This window comes from Mustela nigripes, chromosome 3, assembly GCF_022355385.1.
Source record: "Mustela nigripes isolate SB6536 chromosome 3, MUSNIG.SB6536, whole genome shotgun sequence".
Taxonomy (NCBI): Eukaryota; Metazoa; Chordata; class Mammalia; order Carnivora; family Mustelidae; genus Mustela; species Mustela nigripes.
Window position 1 is genome coordinate 130,626,641 of NC_081559.1, and position 20,950 is coordinate 130,647,590.

Consider the following 20,950-nt stretch of genomic DNA (forward strand, 5'->3'; position numbering starts at 1 on the left):
AATACTCATCATTTGTTATACAAGGATCTTTGTCTTTCCCAACTAATCATTTTTTCCCCTTTCTTTCTCCTCACTACTTACAAACAATGGGCTTAGCAATTTTTGATAGGATTTTGTTCGAGAATCACTGCAGGCTTATTATTCTAAGGCTAAATTTTATAATAGACGATCTCCTTGCAAGAGAGTAGTGCAAATTCTGCTGAGTTTTGGTTTTATAGCACCTCCTTTTGTTCCAATATCCCTCACAACCGCCATGTGTGTGACTTTTCTCATTTTGAGGATATGTAATTGAACAAAAATTAGGTGCCTGCAACTCGCCTGAGTTATTCAGTGCAGAAGTTACGATCTACTTCAACTTACATTCTTCTTACTTAAAGCACGTTTGTTTTTTTCATGTGTGATGCACAGAAAGAGCATGCCTGTGTGATGGCGTAGACTTGAATTTGCAACCAGCTTGGTTCACAAATAACTGAAAATGAAGAACACAGTGTACGTATTGCAGGGCACTGAGAGTCAGGATTGTTTTGGTGATAGCAAGAGATGACATTTATTGAACCCATACTTTTTAAGTTATGTATTATCTAGGTAAACGTGGAAGTCAGAAATAGTATTCAGTGAGATTCTTTGTTAGCCATTTGTCAAAATTCCAATTTCGAGAGCTTCCTCTCCTTGCATTCTCTTTTATCTTACCTTCTCTTGGACTCGTCTTTTCTCCTTTTGCTTTTCCTGTCTTAGAAATCTATATTTCTAAATCCTACCTCCATTCCAGGTTTTTCTTTCTGGGAAAACAGAATAATTCTTACTTTTCTCTCAGGTTTTCTCAAACTTCGTTCAAACAACAACTTTTCCTACGGAGATTTTGGCCCCCACTGACACTTATCTGAGCCAACTGTAGTTAGTAACTTATTTTAAAAATTATATTTAAATTTTGTTGTAGAGACCTTTATTAAACATTGAGAGATATAAAATTATAGTAAGGTCATGATAAGCATAGTCCTTATAATAAGGTACATAAATATACAAAAATAGGAAGTTGTGTTTTTCTTTATCTAAAAGAAAAGTTTGGAATGGTTTTAAAGAAAGATTTTCAAGAGCCAAGGGGAAAAAGCATAAATCCCTCACAACCTCTTAAAACACATGATTGCTTTGAATTACTTAAACAGGCTTGGGACTTAAAAGCCCAATCTATGTTACATATTTTAACTTCTGCTGATATTAAGTGTATATTGATGTCAGAGGAAATTTGATACATGGAAGGCCTACAGGATGGAGGCACAAATGTCAATAATATATGCACAAGTATTCGCACCACGATAAACCTATGCCCCATTGGACTCTGTCTTCTATAATCACTCTAAAAAAGAGAAATCATTTCTGGTCAGGAATAAAGCACTCATTTCTATGGCATTCTAACTTCCCTTTCAACCTTACTTTATAATCAATGTAGGCTGACATGCAAAATCTTTGTTAAAAAAAAATCTCTTTTCTTCTTCCTGGTTAAAAAACTTCTTACTAGTTAAAAAAAAAATAAAGTGGCATTCATTTCATCCTTGTGATCTTTTTCCTTATCATACTAAAAATTCAAGATCTCTTTCTTTATAAAGAAATGTACTTAGAATAACTACATAGACCTCTGTCTTTAGGGACATGAAAAAAGGGAAACACATACACCCATACCATGGGCGTACACAGTAAATTTTTAATCCTGTAAATCTTCCCTTTGTACAAAGAGTACATACTCTTCTGATACAGAAGATTATTCACAATTGAACTATGATGAGATGCAGAGGTCACCTGTTGTGTAATTGATTCATATAAAAATTCGTTTCAAACTGTATAAAACTGTCTATCTCATATAAGGAAAAAATGCACATTATTTTCTAGAGGATTAAATTCTCGTAATGAACAACACTGGCCTCTGCTGGTAACCAAGGTCACAATGAACAGATGTCCACCTTTTCTAGATTGCTGAAGGTGCTGCCTTTATCCAGGTAGATCTACAATCTCATGGGATCGTTACTATTGCTCTGTTGATGATAAAGGGGCCATAAATTTATGAGGGCTCCGAGCAGGAAAATCTCTAACTCTAGCTACGGACTTAAATGGACCCAAAGTGTAGGTCTGGAACTTGCCATTTCTTCTGATCAAATAAATTTAAACATTTCTGCTTCAATACCATCATTTTAAAATGATCTTTTCTTTCCACAAGATACTGAGAGTAAGAAGTTGGTGAATTTCAACTAAATTTTTAAAAGTAATAACTGTGTACAGAATACAAAAACATATTCCTTTAAGTTTATTTGCTTTACTTCCAGTATGCATTACCTGGTTCATAAAATACAACTGAAATAACTTGAATACATGGGAAAGCAACCTTGATTTTCATAGAACTCTGAATCTTCTACCCTGAAAATACTGTGTATCCATGTGAAGGTTACTGCCCAGAATTTTATGCAAATTTTTTGGATTTGTTCAAAAAAATAATTCTGCAAAGAAAACCAAAAGAATATTTGTATTTTAATAATGCTGGGATTATTTTCTTTCACCAAGCAAATATAAAATGTCTTTGCTAACTTATGCTAAAAAACAAACAAAAAAACAAAAAAAAAACCTAGAAGATGACACATGTATCCCAACCGATTAAGCAAGCTTAACCTGTCTGGACAAGATAAACTTCCTGCTATTGCCTCTGATAGGTCTTAGCCTGCACAATGGGAACATTCTCTAGAACACATGAACTTTCTTTTATTAATGTCGCCAACAGTCAACACTACTCAAGATCTGTAAGTCCTCTGCTCCCAGAAGTTCCCATCAAAGAACCTGGAACACACTTAAAAGATAAACAATTGAGACCAACATAGGCTAAAATACTTGTCTACATTATCAGAGGAGTGAAGCAACAAAGATATATAAAGACTTACTCTTACATGCATCCAAAGGGTCTTGGATTATTGTATAGTAAAGGATACCACAGGAGAAAATATCAATACAGAAGGGACAGAAAATAACTCATTAACATGGAATTTAAATTAGGGAGTTAAAGTTTGTTCACATAAAGATACAAAGTGTCTCATCGAAACCAGTAAAAGAGAATGCAATCCACTGTCATCAAAAGCTCACGTACTGTTGCTAGTGTACAGGTCTATGTAGAAGTAGAAAAATAACTGCGTCGCTCCTGACCTCAAATATATTTGAAATAATGACCATGCATACTTCATGAGTCAGTGAATATTTTATAAAATATTGACATTTCACATGGAGTAATCAGTAGCTGCTGCTTCTTCTTTTCCTCCCTGTCTCCCTTTCTTTTCTACCTTCTTCCTTTTCTCCTCCCAAGTATATTCAAATCAAGAAGTTCCAGTGGAAATCACGTTTACTACATTTTTGAGAATCATACACTTCAAGCTGTATAAAACATCCTAACCTCTGCCTGAAAATGTAGACACCATCTTAGGTAAGAATAAATGCATCTTGTATACAAGTCGCCGTTCTGAAATACTTCCTTTTTCAATCCCCAAATACCTTTCTTGTTAAGATAGTGTAGCAGTGTTTGGAAAGCGTTAGCACACCAACAGATGCTCAGAATCAAATGACTTAATAGGCATAAACTTTTTTTTCCAAATAATTGCAAAGCTTTGGGTTAGCCTTTTGCTTACCTTGCATAGTTAATTACCTAGGCCTTAATGTTTACATGTAATGAGAGTATCTACAGTTATAAACTACATAATTTATAATTGATGTAAATGGGTGTTATTATGTCAATTAGGCAGCTGTGTCCTCCACCTCTTGGTAAACAGCTTTGAGTGATAAACTGAGTTTGCAGAGAGGTACCTTCTTTTCTTCATAACAGATAAAAATAAATTACCTAGGTAGACCAGGCTGTCCAATTGTTCTCTGGTGAGGTGGATGGGAAATCCAGACCCTTTCTTTTGACCTGTTGACTGCAGCAAATGGTCAATTTCGTCACGCAGCACTGCCATAGCTTCTGGGTGCTGGAGGAGGTAATACATCGCCCAGAACATAGTTGGAATAGTGTTTGTCACAGAAGCCCAGAGAAAGCCTAAATGATGTGCTGGGAGAAAATAAGTGAAAAGGAAGATTAATAGCGTTTATTACACTGATTAGATTTGCAGTGTGCTAATTAAAAGATGTTAGGACACAGACCCAGCCAAGGATCAGTGCATGCTAATGAGGACCAATAGGCTTCTGAAGTCTAATTTTCTGCTTAATGAGAATAGTTTAAAATGTAATGTGCGCGTGGGGGGTGGGGAGGTGGGAGATGAGATAAGAGGAGTAAATGCAGCTTAGTTATACTCTTTCTCATTATCCCCATTAAGTATCTTGTTTTACCACCTCAGCAAAAAAAAAAAAAAAAAAAAAAAAGAAAGAAAAAAGAAAAAAGAAAGAAAGAAAGAAAGAAAAAAGAAAGAAAGAAAGAAATCAATTATCACAGAGGGTTGTTTCAGAGTAAAACATTTTATCATTAGCCAATTAGAAAGAGCATAAAAATTTTCAAGGTCACCATTTTGTCTTTTTATTTCAAAGGTCTATTGTAAATTGTTTTATTTTAGACAAGTAATCATTCAGAAGTTTCTTACCTCCTATTTCAAAGTCCTCAAGCGTATAGTATTTCTCCAGGATATCTTGCCTCATTTGAACAACTTCTGACCATCCTTGTGTCTTAACTAAGTGTTCTGATGTCAAGAGTTTTATAAGTTTCTTTCTAATAGATTTGACATTTCCTAGAAGCTCTATCGGTATGTCTGATATTAAATACGGGAATTTGTCATCAAATTTTAAGAAATCATCTCTTAGCTCAGTAATAAATTTTCTCCTATTGCCAGCAAGAGATTGTCCATATATGGTTGTGAACGTGACCTCAAATATTACCGAGCTGCAGAATGTCAACAGGTATGCTGTATTCCAAGTTTTGGTTTTTAATAGTTGGAGTTCGAAAACTTGTTTTAAATTCTGCATCATGTTTTCTGTGAGTATATCTAAAGCTGTCCCTCGTAAAAGATGATAGCAGCCATGAAGATCATCATTCATGTCATCATTGTTTGCCAACTTTTCAATGGAAAATGCTTTCTTTAATAGTTTATTAGTGAAAACTCGAAAGCTTAATTTGTGACTTTTCATTACTAACTGGTACTGAAAAGGATCCAGGATAAATGTGATATACTTTCCTGAAAGAAATAAATGAGAATATGAGTTCGGTTGGGAGCAAAACAAACAAAATACGTGAACTTTGAAAATATTTTAATCAATATTATAAAGACCTTAATAACTAACATGTAGAGAGATGCAAAGTTTAATAAAAATCTATTTTGTTCAGAGATCCCCCATATGTTTCTGTTAAAAATGGAAGATAAGTGGGAGAAACTCAAATATTCTTATGTTCTGAATGGCTTTTAAAAAGATACCGTGTTATTTTAACTAAATAACCAAATATTTAAACTACCCCTGAAATATCCTCAGAATCCCTTGACTTAAACATTTCTCATATTTTCCCTAAGAATACAAACACAAAACAAACGTCAAACAAAAAAACATATCAAAGTTATTATTTACACTTTATAGAAAGCCATTTCATACCTGATATCATCTTAGCTTTGATTGGATATGATAATTTTAACTCAGACAAATGAAGATATGGTATGAGGCAGATACTCACAAACTAATGTTTAGTGTGACACTAATACCAAATCACAAATGCCAGCATTTTCTTTTTTATAGATGAGAAAATAGTGGTTCATGGAGATTTAGTAACATGTCCAAAGTGACCTACTGATTTGTGACTAAACAGGATTCCAAACAAGAACCTGTCCACTTATGCATTCATCCCTCCATTCAACATTTATTGAGATTCAGATACTTGTTTGGATCTCTTTCCTCTTAAGATAAAAAGATGTAAAGAAATAATTCTTGAAGAGGTGTGAACACAAGGTAAGGGAAGCAGAAAGTGAAATCCACTTTGGTCTGCCCAGAGTTACCTATCAGCAAGTGTTCTTTGAGGTGGTGACATTTGGTGTTTTCAAATATCAGTGTTGTCCAAACTTACCCAATTAAAAGACATAGAGTACTGGTTAAAAATACAGATTCCTGCCTGATTCTGATTCATGCGGTTGAGATGTGGGACCTCTGAGTCTTTATTTTTGACAGAGGCCTGAAGGGATTTAAGGCAGCACAGTGAGGAACGTAGTCCTACTTTGGTAGGGCTCTCAAAACTCTCAGAACCTTGGAGAGTTCCCAGCTCTCACCACTCCCTCCAGAGCCTGGACAAAAAGTCACTCCCCATGCATGTTCTTTTCCTTATACAGTGCTGATTTCTTCCCACTAGAGAGCTGTTTTAAGACTCCTAATTAGAAGTATTCTGCACATAGTATTTAATAATGGCATTTAATAAATCTTTCTTTCCCAAGAACACACATGAAGTTTAGATGATCCTACAAACTGTCATGCCTATTTATTGCCCTCTAGAAAACAATTAATAGACATGACAGTTTGTAGGACCATTCACACTTTCTTCTTCACTTTATTATTCCTCTCTGTGTGTATGCGTGTATATGAGTGTACTTTATCAGACCAGCAGCGCCTCAATTGTTATTTATTGGTAACTCAAACTGCATCATAGAAATTAAATTGAACGTGGTACAGGATTTAGAATAAAGTTTTGAATAGTTTTCAACCTAATTCTTGAAACGGTATAAATGTGTTTTTGTTTTACAATTTTAAAACATAATTTAAGCTTTTAATATACATTCATGTACATGTGCTATTTTTTTTCTAAAAATAAATCATATGTCTTGAATTTTATTCACCATATTTCTCCTTGATTTATTTAATAAGATGGGCCAATCTAGGAATGAGGGTAAAGCTAGAAGTGGCTATTCATTTCGGTCAGACCCCAAAGCCTCAAGTATAAAGTAAACTGGATTTTTTCCCCTCAGGGAGAGCAAAAAGGACTCAACTGGATTGGAGCATATTTTATGACACCTGCTTTACCATAGCATCTTAATTAAATAAAATTGCCAGCATCTGCCTGACAAATAATTGAAAAAAAAAAAAGAGTGAATTCTCTCATTTTGCAAAAGGTATAATTTTAGGCAAAGCTATGTATTTTCACAGGTGGTGATTCATACTTTCCTCCTTTCACCAAATGAGAAGATTTTGCTAAATATCTTTAGGGTTATTTTAAATTAGCCACTAAAATTCAGGGAATGTATAAAAGGTTCAGTTTGTAAAACACAATTTTTAGGGAATATTTTGAGTTTTTCCTACTAATTTTCTACATTCATTAAAATCTAAGCAGAAAGATAAAATTATATTCAGCCAAGACAGCATGAGCTACTGGCCATTGGCCTACTGAAGTAAAAGGCTGTGTGCACATGAGAGTTTTTGTCTACAGTTTGTTACAAATACACATACATTCCTTTCTCTCTCTCCCTCTGGGATAAGTATATGGGAAGAACTATGAGATTCATTTCAACTAAAAGAAACAAAAGCTAAATGTGGAAAACTGGCTCCAGTTAGCAGCCAATTATTAATAGTTTTTTTTTTTTAAATGAGCAGTTATTGCATATAGGTTCTTTTCAAAAATCATTACTGATTAGTTAAAATCAATTAATTTGTAGATAAAATTCTCACTCTTCAAGGCTCTTTATACTCCAGGATCTCCAATTTCTCTTTCTCATTTTTATTTTAATTTCTTCAATAGCAAGGCATTGTGTTTTATTAACTATCTTTCTAAGATGTGGATTGCTTTAAAAGTAGACGTTTTGATTTTCTGGATTTTACTTTTCAAGTGGGTTTGGAAGTACTAATAACCCTGGAGATGTTAGTTGGCTTTCCAACTTTTAATCTTCAGTATAAACAATTTAAGCTAAGTTTTCCAAAATTAATATTAATTTAAACCATCTGTCCACCATCTGCTAATGTGAGATGCAAAACCAGAGTTTCTTTGTAATCTTTAATCAGACAGTTAGGAAAACACATATACATTCATAAAATGAATTTAAATTTCTTAACAAAGGAAATCTGAAAAGTTATTCTGAAGGCCATGTATTCTTGGAGCGAAATTAACTTTTGCTCCAGTGTGATTTTATGTAAATGAATACCAAGTGTCGATAGGCAAGTTGCCTAGTTTACCAAGATCACAAGGTAGAAACAATATCCACTGCCATGTTTTCAAAAGAGAAAAGAATGCTGTCAGTAGTTGATATGAAATATTGATTTAAAGAATTTCAGAGTTTGCATTTGTCTAAAATAGAAATGTCAAAATGGGGCTCACTTCTGCAAAAAAATGTAAATATATATAATATGTAGTATTATATATAACACCTAACATATATAATCATCTTTTTGAGCAGGAAATTTGAAATGGGGTCAAAATTTTTTGTATCTTCTTTGCCAATAATTTTATCCTCTTGCCTTTTCCGAGATGACTGGGTCCTAAGATATTAATTCTAGCATTCCTATATAACCCACATATGATCTTTTATTAACTCAGCAGGCTTTTTACTTCTTTCCAAATTACTTCTTTTAGGAAAGTGGAGATACATGATGCAAAGTCCATCAGTAAATGCAAAAAACCCTAAATCATTCATCCTGATGTCTTATATACAAAAGTTTGACATCTGGATCACTATAAATTGAATTTTGATGTTTTCATCTCAGATATTTGGTGCCATACTGAGGCAACACCCATGGGAATTCAGAACAACTATTTGAGTATTTAGATTTAGAAATGCCTTGTCAGCAAATACGAGATAAATTTGGATTTTTAAAGAGAATTTCCATAATTATAAGCTTTCACTTTCCATGCTTGGTTTGCTCTTCAATAGAATTTTTTAGAAGTAGAAGGTCAAGCTGAAAACATTCATTGGAAAGCGGAATATGAACCAACTTTTTATTTTATGAGGATGACCACATTACATACTCCCCCTCTTATTAGGGAGATTTCACTAGTTGTTGACAATGATGTACAGTGGTGCTTCGCTGGTGTGACATCTAGGGAAAATGACTCTGCTGCACCACCACACAAAACCAATTAGAGAACTATTTTCTGCGACAGGTCAGGAATTTACGTGGTTTCTCATGAAAAGATGTATCTTTTAATTTCTTTATTAAGATGACATCCGTGTCCCTTGAGACTTTTGGCGATGACAATCATTTGCTCATCATGCAAGAACATACACTAACGGAAATCACATTACGAGACAAGGTTGGAAGATTCTGGTCCCTCATTTCCCATTTTCCAAAGGCGCTATTTTGCAAACTGATCATTAGGAGCACATATATTAATAGATATCTTGACAGGAATCGACTCAAACTCTAGTAAGAAGCCAAAGGGAAGTGGTAGTACATATTCAACCTGTGCTGGTGTACTGTTGAGTTAAAAAACATGGTCATGGTCAAATTATTTAGACATCAGAAATTCAACAAGCTTCTTAGTGTCTAAGGTTAAGAGATCAAGTATCAGCAGAAATTGATTATTTTTTGAGCAGTGAATAAAATTTTTCAACTCACCACAAGTTTCTGCTTAATCAGCTTAGATTATTTTTGTATAATGTATTAAAAGGCAAAACTGCAAAATTTGCTAATTTATTGTATCTATTCATTAGAACATAAAGTTTAATTTTCTTAAGTAAGAGTGACTTACTCTTTTTTTAAAGTGAAGAATAGAATTTTGTTACTATGAAGCCAAAAGCTCACTTACAATAAAAGCCCCAGCTATGGCCTTTATTTGTATTATAGCAAGTATTTCATCAGTTCTAAGGTATTGGGAATATCCTCATCAAATATTTATTGTGAAGCCATCAGTGCTGACCTCTGGTCCGAATGTTGGCAATAGAGGAACTAAAGAATAATGAAGGGAAATAGACATATGAATTAGCAATACATTCACAATTTATTTAATGCCATGATAGAGTGATACTGAGAGTAATGGGAGCTTGGAGAAGAGGAGTCAAACATAACCAGGGTTCTAGAAAAGATGGTCAGTGAAGCTTTTGGGAGGACATGATATGTGACTATGGTCTCCAAAGACGAATCCATGTCAGTCACTTTTTCAGGATGACTCCCAAAGAGAAGAACAGCACTCAGGCAGAAAAAAAAAACAGCAAGAGGAAACACAGGCACAAAAGGACATGGTGTGTGAGGAGGAAATTTCAAACAATTTGGTGCATTAATAGTGCACTGAGGCAGGCAGTAGCAAGAGATGAGGCTGGAGAGATAGGAGGAGCCCAGATCTTGGCGAGCCTTGTGGAGATTATACTATGATTGCTCTAAGATCTATGACTTTTTTTTCCATTTCAATTTTTCTGAAATCAGAGTGTTGGGAGAGACTTGCCAGGCAAAGGAGTAAATCATGAGGAAAGGGATACTGCCTGTTCATGAGAAAACTCAGCTGTGATGACAATGTTATCCAGTTGGACCACTGTTTTTTCTCTCCATTACATTAAAATGGCGGTGCTGAAATGAAGTTGCACTATATACTAAAGGTTGGTTCTGATACTCAACAAAGTAATTACAGTGAGAAGATATTCCCTAAATTCTTTAGGAATAAAACATTAAATTCCAAGGCTAGTTAGAGGAAGATAGTTGAGCAAAGAAAGGGGCATAAGTAAAGATGACCTAGATAAGGAATTCTCAGAGTCAGTGAAAGACCCAGAAGGTGCAGGGTCAATAGAATGAAGGAATAGGGTGTTTTAAGGAGGAATGAGGGATCTGCGTTGTCAAACCAAGTAGAGAGTTCTAGTCAGGTGAAGGTCCATTAATGGCCTCAGCAAGGCAGACAGCTGGTTCCAGGTAGGAGGTGTCTAGGAGATAAGGAAGTATAGGCAGTAAATGTAGGAAAATCTCTTGAAAAATCGGTATGCAAAAGAGAAAAAAAAAAGAAATGAAAGGTAACTAGATGGAAAATATACGAAAAACATGGTTTTAAGCTATGGGTAAGGACCAAGAGAAAGAAAAAAAGCAAAGACATATGTGTGGGAGGAATTAATAATGAATACCAGCCCTGTGGAGGCAGGAATTAAAGGTTATGTGGACAGGTAATAGATTTTCTTAAACATTCTTTGAAATTAGAGAAGAGGTAGTGAAGATAGTTGTGAGACACAGAGATATCCAGTAGATATGTGAAGGTCTGGGTGAGATCATACCTGATGCCTTCATTTTTCTTGAGAAGGAAAGGAAGGAGAGTGAACTATTTTGCCTAAGCCCAGTGAGAGACGGGGACCTGGAACACAACCTTTCCTGCCCTTGGACCCACATGCTCAGCCAGAAGTCAGAAGGCAACGAAGTGCAGATAATGATGGTCACAGTAAATTCTTTGTATCTCTCCACATGGGCTCCTTTGCAATCAATAAGACTCTCCAACATTCTCAGTAAGTGGTGGAGTGTATTTCCCTACCCTTGAGTTGGGGCAGGACTGTGGTGGCTCTGACTAAGAAAACATGGTGTAAGAGAGGTTTTGTAAGAGCTCAGCTTAGGCCTCAGGGGACTTTGCAACTTTTCTCTCACCCACCCAAAACACTAGCTGCCATGTAAGGACATCTTGAGAATGAAACATCATGTGTAAGTGACTCAGGCAAGACTGGGTGCTTTAAGGCATTAGGTTTGGGGAGGTGTGTTATGCAACAATAGATAGCTGATACAGCTGAGCAACATGGGCTTTAAAGTGAAGAACATTCCAGATTTTCCTTTCAGCCCTACGATGTTGGAAGGTTTAGTGATCTTGCTGCAGTTTTATTTTTTCTTTTGTAAGCATCTTATTGAAGTTAAAAGCATAAGAAAATTTTTAAAATTAAAAATACCTTCTACAGCAGTGGTTGCTAGGGGTTCATGTTGGGGGGAAATGGCATGAATATGTGCAACACAGATGATTTTTAGGGCAGTTAAACTATTCTCTATGATAGTGAACAATATCCATCGCATGATGGATCCATGACACACATTTGTCAAAACTCAAAGAACAATACAACACGAAGAATGGACCCTAATGTAAGTCGAAGACTTTTTTTTTTTTTAAAGATTTTATTTGTTTATTTGACAGAGAGAGAAAAAGAGACATCACAAGTAGGCAGAGAGGCAGGCAGAGAGAGAGGAAGGGAAGCAGGCTCCCCATTGAGTAGAGAGCCCGATGCAGGGCTCCATCCCGGGACCCTGAGATCATGATCTGAGCTGAAGGCAGAGGCTTAACCCACTGAGGCACCTACACCCCCAAAGACTTTTAATAATGTATCAACACTGGCTCATCCACTGCAATAGAGTACGGGATATAATAAGGAAAATTCTGATCAAGGGAAACAAGATATATGAGAAATCTCAGATCTGATCAATTTTCTTTAAACCCCAAACTGCTCTACAATATGAAGTCTGTTAATACATTCTAGTTTTTTTTTTTTCTTTTAATCATTCTTAAAATCAGACCAAGTCAAACCAAACCAAAATCACAGGTGATGGCAGGAGAGTAGGGTTCCCTAGATACCCTCAAGATTTTATAATTCATCTTCTACTGTGAAAATCAGTGTATTCAAAAACATTGTTTTCTTTTATATTAGTCTACATACAAAACAATAACATAAATATTCCGTATTTTGCGTACATAGAAATGTAAGAACTTGGGGTGCCTGGGTGGCTCAGTTGCTAAGCATCTGCCTTCAGCTCAGGTAATGATCCTGGAGTCCTGGGATTGAGTTCCACATTGGGCTCCCTGCTCAGCGGGAAGCCTGCTTCTCCCTCTCCCACCCCATGCTTGTATTTCCTCTCTTGCTGTCTCTCCCTCTGTCAAATCAATCAATCAATCAATCTTCAAGAAAGAAAAAAAGAAAGGATAAAAGAAAGAAACAAAGAAATGTAACAACTTAAGGAACAATTGAGAACTTGTGATTTATAGAAGGTACTTATAGAGGTGTTGTTTACCTCCAAGGAGAACAGTGAAAGTGTCACCATGTTGCTTTTGAAGAGTTTTCATGAAACCTAAAGGATCCTTTTGTAATTTCAGGGCCTCTCCAAGATAAGGAAGCCAGCCTTTTATTAATGGAGGCTCACCAGGTCTCCTATAAGAAAAATAAATAAACAAGAAAAAATTAAATCTTTATTTTAACACATATGGGTTATTTTTCCAGCCTAGAAGTGAATGGATGAATTACACAACTTTTTCAATATTTTATTTAATGATCATTATATAATCATAGACATGAATTTATTGAGCCCCACCAGTATGTGTGACTATGGGGTAGACAATTCAATTCACAGCTTCTGGTTAACAACATTTTTGAGAAATTTTGTCTTATAAGACCCAAATGGCTGGCTGAAATGACAGCTACACTCAGTAAACATTTCATGTATGAGAGCTCTTGCTGAGTGCTAGATGTCAGGTAGTTTACTTGCCAAAGTAAAGCTCCTTATTATCAGATGTCACTTTAGACTAGAATGATATAATTAGAAGAGGAGCAGTTAATGATTTTGAAAAATCTTTTCTTCTGTGGAGAACAATAAAAACCTGAACATTATTTCCATGAAGTATTTCTTGTTGTATTATTGCGTACAGTTTTTTATTCAAACTACAAAGAATAGGAATATTTGTTAAATTTTACAAGACAACATATGAAACATGTTCAATGAAACACTGAAATACTGTGATTTTTAAAAGTTTCTTTTTTTACTTATAATCTTAGCAAAATTGGACTTCAAAATTTCTTCTTCATTTATTTGGTGAGCTCAATCTGATTTAAAGGAAAAAAAAATCCAAAGCCATTTTATCCTAGAAGGGATTAAATCAAATATTCAAGAGAATTCTGATGATTCTCTATCCCATCTGTGAAGATGACTTACACTATAGGCAGTACAACCCATCTTGATTAATCACAAGATATTACTAGCTCAAGACCTAATCAAAGATCAAGATTATGGTCATACTCAACATGGACTTTTATGTGGTTAGATTAACCCTATCAAAAGCTTTTATTTTCCCACAACCCAACATGATAGAATTAAACTTAAAAAAAATAAACAACAGATCTTTCGGGGGAAAACACAAAATAAAGCCAAGGTATGTTAGAGACAAAAGAAATAGGTATCAAAACTCTCCTTTCTGTTTTTAGAAGACAGTTGATTTTTATACTAATTTACAAAATTAGCCTAATTTTGTAATTATATAACAACACAAAATGTGTGTTGTTATTCAAATATATGTACTTAGAAATAGGGAGACAAGAAATATCATATAAAAATGTGTATCTTCTGCTTCTTCCCCTTCCCTATTATTTTCTTAAATGCCAGCTTTACCAATGGAGACCTGCTTTTTTGAGAAAGATAAAACTGTACCAAAAAATATAGTAACATTAATTCTATATCCAAAGATTAAACAAAAGATAATATATATGATAATAGGGTAGGATCTCAAAGTCAGAAATTGCCATAGCATGCAGGCTCTCAATCAATGGCTTTCAAAATTTCCAAGTGATCTTGGTTCACAAAATTTCCTTTCAAAATATTCTCTTCCTTGGGCTATTTTTACCCCATTTATCTAATGTTGCTTGGATGTTGCATTGTGGCAAAGATTTTGAAAGGCTTTTTGTCATATCATAATTTAATGCAACTAATTTTATTCTCTATGCTCTGTCATTTGGTCAAAAGCTGTATTCTTCATGGATTTCCATGGGGGGGGGGGATGGAACTTAGAAATCCAGGGGAATATTAAGCTAATGTTCAGAGTTAGGGAAACACATTAGGAAGCCGTTTTAAAGCTACAAAGATGAGGGGATCATCATTTCTTACAGCTGTGTTCATTTTGGCAGCAAGGAGCTTAAAACTATGAAACACAATGTCACAAGTGTGTATTTACAGGAAAAAAAAAAACATAGTGTTAGTTCAACTTATACAGGCCATAGAAATCTGTCTTCATCAGTATATTTGTAAAAACTATTTAGAGAGGAAAGACATCACCATAATGATTCAGAAAGACCTCTTGGCACAATGCAAATACTGTTACTTGTCTCTCTCATGCTCTGTGACTTTGAAAATGAAATTTCTACTACCCACTACTGTGTGAGAGAATGGGATACCTAATGTTTATTGGGGATGATCAAGTCCCAGACTTAAAAAGAACAGGTTCTGGGTGCCTGGGTGGCTCAGTGGGTTAAGCCGCTGCCTTCGGCTCAGGTCATGATCTCAGGGTCCTGGGATCGAGTCCCATATCGGGCTCTCTGCTCAGCAGAAGGCCTGCTTCCCTTCCCCTCTCTCTGCCTCTCTGCCTACTTGTGATCTCTCCCTGTCAAATAAATAAATAAAATCTTTGAAAAGAAAAGAAAAGAACAGGTTCTGAAGCAATGGTGGGTAACTAAAAAACAAAGAAAAACAAAAACAAAAAAACACCTCAGAAACAGAAAACAAAAATTGTGGCCTATATTCCTCTCAATGCCACTCTAACAGTACGCACTTTCTCAAATATCCTCTTTACTATTTAAGATGCTAGAAGGACATATCTTGTAAGTTATACAAATTAGAGCTTATGAAGTTTCTCAATGATTAAACCCAGTTCTATGCATAAACAACTATCACCACTTGTAATTTCTTCCATACAAATAGTTGGACACACCTTGACATTATGAAAAATGTCAAATATGGTCCAAATTTATCTGGAAGCAAATAATGAAGAGGAACTGAAATATACCAACTCTAGATCTCATTGGTGAATTTTATCAAACATTTGAGGAAGAAATATCACCAATTCATTCTAATCTCTTCCAGAAAATAGAATCAGAGAAAACATTTCCTAACTCATTCTATGAGGCCAGCATTAACCTAATACTATAGTATTAGGTTACTAAATACTAAAGACAAAAAGGAAAATTATAGATCAATAAATGTAGCACAGATGTGAAAACCCTCAAAAAAAAAATAACACTAACTTGAACTCAACAGTGTATAGAAAGAATTATACATTAGAAGAAAGTGAAATTTATTCTTGGTATGTAAGTCTGCTTCAACATTCAAAAATCGATTAATGTAATTACTTCAATCCATTACCTCAAAGGGATAAAGAAGAAAAATCATCTCATCATATCAATAGATACAGAAATATCATTTGACAAAATCTAACACCTATTTATGATAAAACTCTGAGCAAACTAGGATTGGAGGAAGCTTCCTCAACTGGATAAAAAACATCTACAAAAAATTTTAATGCTAACATCATACTTGATTGTGAAAAACTACTTTCCTGCTAAGATCTGAAACAAGGCAAAGATGCCCCTCTCACCACTCCTATTCAACATTATACTGTAAGTCTTAGTTAATGCAATAAGACAAGAAAAGGGAATAAAATGTACACGGATTGAGAAGAACTAAAACTGTTCTTGTTGCAGATGACATGATTGTCTATACAGGAAACTTCAAAGTTCAACAACAACAACAAAAAACCGTTCTGCAACTCCAAAAGCAATTACAGCAAGGTAGCAAAATACAAGGCTAATACACAAAAGTAAATTGCTTTCCTATTTTCCAGCAATGAGTAAGTGGAATTTGAAATTTAAAAAGACAAGACCACTTAGATTGGCACCCATAAAAATGAAATACTTTGGTATATAAAATACGTACAAAATCGGCTAAGAAAAGTTATAAAGCTGTGATGAAAGAAATAAAATAAAATTTAAATTAATGAGAGATATCCCATGCAATATTGTCAGAATGTCAGTTCTTCTCAACTCATTTTATAGATTCAATGCCATCCTGTTCAGAACTCCAGAAAGTTATTCTGTGGACACTGACAAACTAATTCGAAAGCATATATGGGAAGGGAATGGGCCCAGAATAGCCAATATGATACTGAAGGAGAAGAATAAAGTGGGAAGACTGACAATACTCAATTTCAATACTTTATAGCAACAGTAAACAAGACAGTGTGGTACTGGTGAAGGAATAGACAAATAGGTCAGTGGAACAGAAGAGAATGTCCAAAGTAGACCAAATACAGTCAAATGATCTTTGACAAAGGAGCAAAGTAATTCAATAGAGAAAGAAGAGCCTTTTCAACAAATGGTGGTGGAACAACTGGGCATCCTCTTGCAAAAATACAAATATAGACATAATTCTTATACCTTTCACAACAATTAACTCAAAATAGATCAGAGACCTAATTGTAAAATGCCAAACTATAAAACTCCTAGCAGATAACATAAGAAAAATCTAGATGACCTTGGGGCTGGCAATGACACAATGAAATTTAGATACAAATTCAAAAGCACAACCCAAGAAAGAAAAAAATTAAAATTTAAAAATTATGTTCTGCAAAATACACTGTTAAGAGAATAATAATAATAATAATAATGCTTCAGACTGGGAGAGAAATCTTTGTAATGCACACACCTGATAAAGGACTAATAACCAACATATAAAAAGAGTGCTTAAAACTCAACAATAAAAAAAATAACAATTAAAAATGGGCAAAAGATCTGAACAGACACCTAACCATGGTATACATACAGATGGCAAATATACATATGAAAAAATACCCCACAACACATATTCTCAGAGAATCACAAATTAAAACAACAATGAGCTACCACAACACACCTATGGGAATGGCCAAACTCAAAATACTGACTTCCCCAAATGCTGACAAAAATATGGAACAACAGAAACTCTCAGCAAAATGGTACAGCTACTTTGGAAGACAGTTTGGCAGTTTCTTATAAAACTAAACATACTCTTACCATATGACCCAGCAACTGTGATCCTTGGTGTTTACCCAAATGAGTTGAAAACTTGTGTCCACACAAAAACCTGCACACAAATGTTTATAGTAACTTTATTCAGAATTGCCAAAACTTAGGAACAATCAAGATACCCTTCAATTGGCAAATGGATAAACAAACTGTGGTAAATCTGGTTGGTACAATATTATTCAGTGATAAAAAGAAATGCACTGTCATGCCACAAAAAGACATCGAAGAACCTTAACCACATATTGCAAAGTGAAAGAAGCCAATCTGAAAAGGCTACACACTGTATAATTACAACTATATGGCATTCTGGAAAATCCAAAACTATGGAAATTATTAAAAGATCAGTAGTTGCCAGGGGTTGGGTGAGAGAGGGATGAATAGGTGTAGCACATGGGAATTTTAGGACAGTGAAACTATTTTGTATGATACTATAATGATGAATCTATGTCACTATACATTTGTCAAAACCCACATAATGTACAACACAAAAATTATCTCTGATGTAAAAACTAAGACTTCAGTTAGTATTAATACATTAATGTTGGCTCAGCTGTAACAAATACACTATACTGATATTAATATTTATGCAAACTACAGGGGTAGGTGGATGGGGAGGGGGTATATGGGAACTCTACAATTTTAATTTTCTGTAAACCTCAAACTGCTCTATAAAATAAGGCATACCTACACCTATAATAATAAATTTTAAGCAGGAAACTGATATGAAGTTTCCATCTTTTAAAAATTAAGGACATTAAAAAAAAAAGATGGGAAATTCTAAGGTATCAGTATTAGGCAGTGTGTAAACTGATAGCAACGAAGTCTTTTTTAATAGTAAAGAGTTCCAAACTGATGGTTACCAGAGGGCAGGGGGGGGGGGGGGGGTGAAATAGGAGATGGGGATTAAAGAGTACCCTTGTCTTGATGAGCATTGGGTGATATATGGAAGTGTCAAATCACTGTAGTGTACACCTGAAACAATATTACACCATATGTTAACTAACTGTAATTTAAATAAAAATTTTAACAAAGGGTACAGGGTTCTGGAATCCAAAAAGTAAGAAAATTGCTGTGGATTATCCCCAGTCACAATAGGCTCATTGCTTCCTATGATCTCATAAGGAGCCATTGTTAACGAATCCCAGGCATCTATTTAAGACCTTGGCAGGGCTAAGGATTTTGTACCTTCTAGCTCAGTGACCTGGGATTTGACCAAAGTTCGTTTCTTCCATGGCAGTGTAGGGTTTTTAGTCTATTTTGTGTATTATTTTTTTTCATTTTAAAGAAAAAGTGAAAAAATTTAGTAATAAAAGAAACTGTTGTTAATACTTTTCTTTATTCTTTTATTGTGCATTTAAAAAATTTAGTTTGCTAATGTTTTGTTTGCCTTTATTTTTGTCTGGCACTATGTAAATTCCATCATAAAGATCTGTTTTTCAAGTTGGCCTTGAAAGTGATTTTCTTTTGAAGAAAACTGGATCAAGTTTCTCTTTAGCTTTTCCCAGTTTCAAGCTGATGTTGGGACATACTGCCTCCTGAGTGAGTACAACAGGCTGCCAGGCCTCTTGGCCATCTCTGCAAAGGAAGAGACCCTATTGGCAACTACCATTGGCAAGGATATATTTGCCAAGGTGAGATTGGCCCAACACATCTTGATTGGGAAAGCGAAGGTCATGACAACCATTAAGGAGTTCATACCATTAACTACCCTATAAATTCCAAATAATGAAGGCCTTGGGTCACCAAAACAATTGTGAAGTTATTTGAAGTGATGGAGACAGGAAAAGTCTACCCTGTCATGGAGTATGTTAGTGGGGAAGAGCTAGTCAATTACCTAGAGGATCATCACGGCAGAAAAGAGAAAGAGGCACCAGGAAAATTCTGCCAGAGAGTGGCTGCTGCTCAGTATTACCACCAAAAGGGTATTTTCTATAGACCTAAACACAGAAAATCAACTATTGGAAATTGACATGAACATCAACATCAAGGTGGCAAACTTTGGCTATAGTAATGAGTTCCTCTCTGGCAATAAGTTGTACCTTATGTGGTTGTTTTGTTATGCCTTGAAACTCTTTTCAGGGACAGAAGTACAATTCACGGTAGATGTATGGAGCCTAAGAGTCACCTTATATACTCTGGTCAGCAGATCCCTGCCTTTTGATGGACAGCTTAAAGGATCAGGGAAAACAGTACTGAGCAAAATATACCATATTCACTTCTACTTGTCCATAGTGTGAAAACCTGCTCAAGACATTTCTTACCCTCAATCTAACCAAGAGATATGTTAGAGCAGATCATGAAAATTCCACGGATGAACGTGGTTCTTGAAGATGAGTAACTAAAACCTACATGGAGTCACTCCTTGAGTAAAAAGACCCTGGTGGACTGAGTTAATGGTGCCCACTGGCTTCCCAATGTGAAGATGTTGGATAGAAGCAATGACCTGATGCAAGGCTGTGAGGTTGTCTGTCTTGAGTCCTTTTCCACAGACAGAGACACCATAGGCCACCATATGGCACTCACAGTGTCAGTCAATACTTAGTTTTCACAGAGCTTTGTTCACAGTGTATCTTTAAGTGAATAAAGCAGTTAAGTAACCATAGGCACAATAGCATAATACTGTCTTCCTAAAAAAATATATGGGAGGTAATATAAACACAGAGAGAAATGTCTGGTATGCCTTAAGATGTCAATAGTCATTATTCTTGGAGGTAAGATTAAGGGGGTTTGGTAACTGGTATCTTCTAATTTGCACGGCACAAACACACTTCTTTTGAAGACTATTTGTCATTTATTTTGTAGAACGTCTCTCAGTTTTCTCATGATCAGATCAATATACTATTCTCAGTATATTGTTTTTTAAATAAAAAAAAACCACTTTTTTTCATTTAAAAAAGTTTCATAAAAAATGTTTTTTAAATGAAAAAAAAATGCTATTTTCATGTTCAAATAAAAGCCCCATACAGAAGGTACTGTCTTCAAAAAAGTAGTTGATGCCCTGGAATAAATCCCACTTGGTCGTGGTGAATAATCTTTTTAATGTACTGTTGAATCCTATTGGCTAGTATTTTGTTGAGTATTTTCGCATCTGTGTTCATCAAGGATATTGGTCTATAGCTCTCTTTTTGGGTGGGATCCTTGTCTGGTTTTTGGGATCAAGGTGATGCTGGCCTCATAAAATGAGTTTGGAAGTTTTCCTTCCATTTCTATTTTTTGGA

General features: G+C 35.0%; 1 protein-coding gene across 1 annotated transcript in view; it reads right to left on the bottom strand.

Moving 5' to 3' along the window:
* LOC132014050 (cytochrome P450 7B1) overlaps window positions 1-20,950 on the bottom strand; it is a 177,185-nt gene that overhangs the window by 21,145 nt on the left and 135,090 nt on the right. Inside the window, exons 2-4 of the mRNA XM_059394652.1 lie at window positions 12,925-13,061; window positions 4,599-5,186; window positions 3,866-4,072 (exon numbers count right to left, since the gene is read on the bottom strand). Of these exons, the coding sequence (XP_059250635.1) occupies window positions 3,866-4,072; window positions 4,599-5,186; window positions 12,925-13,061 (932 nt within the window). The remainder of the gene's footprint in view (window positions 1-3,865; window positions 4,073-4,598; window positions 5,187-12,924; window positions 13,062-20,950) is intronic.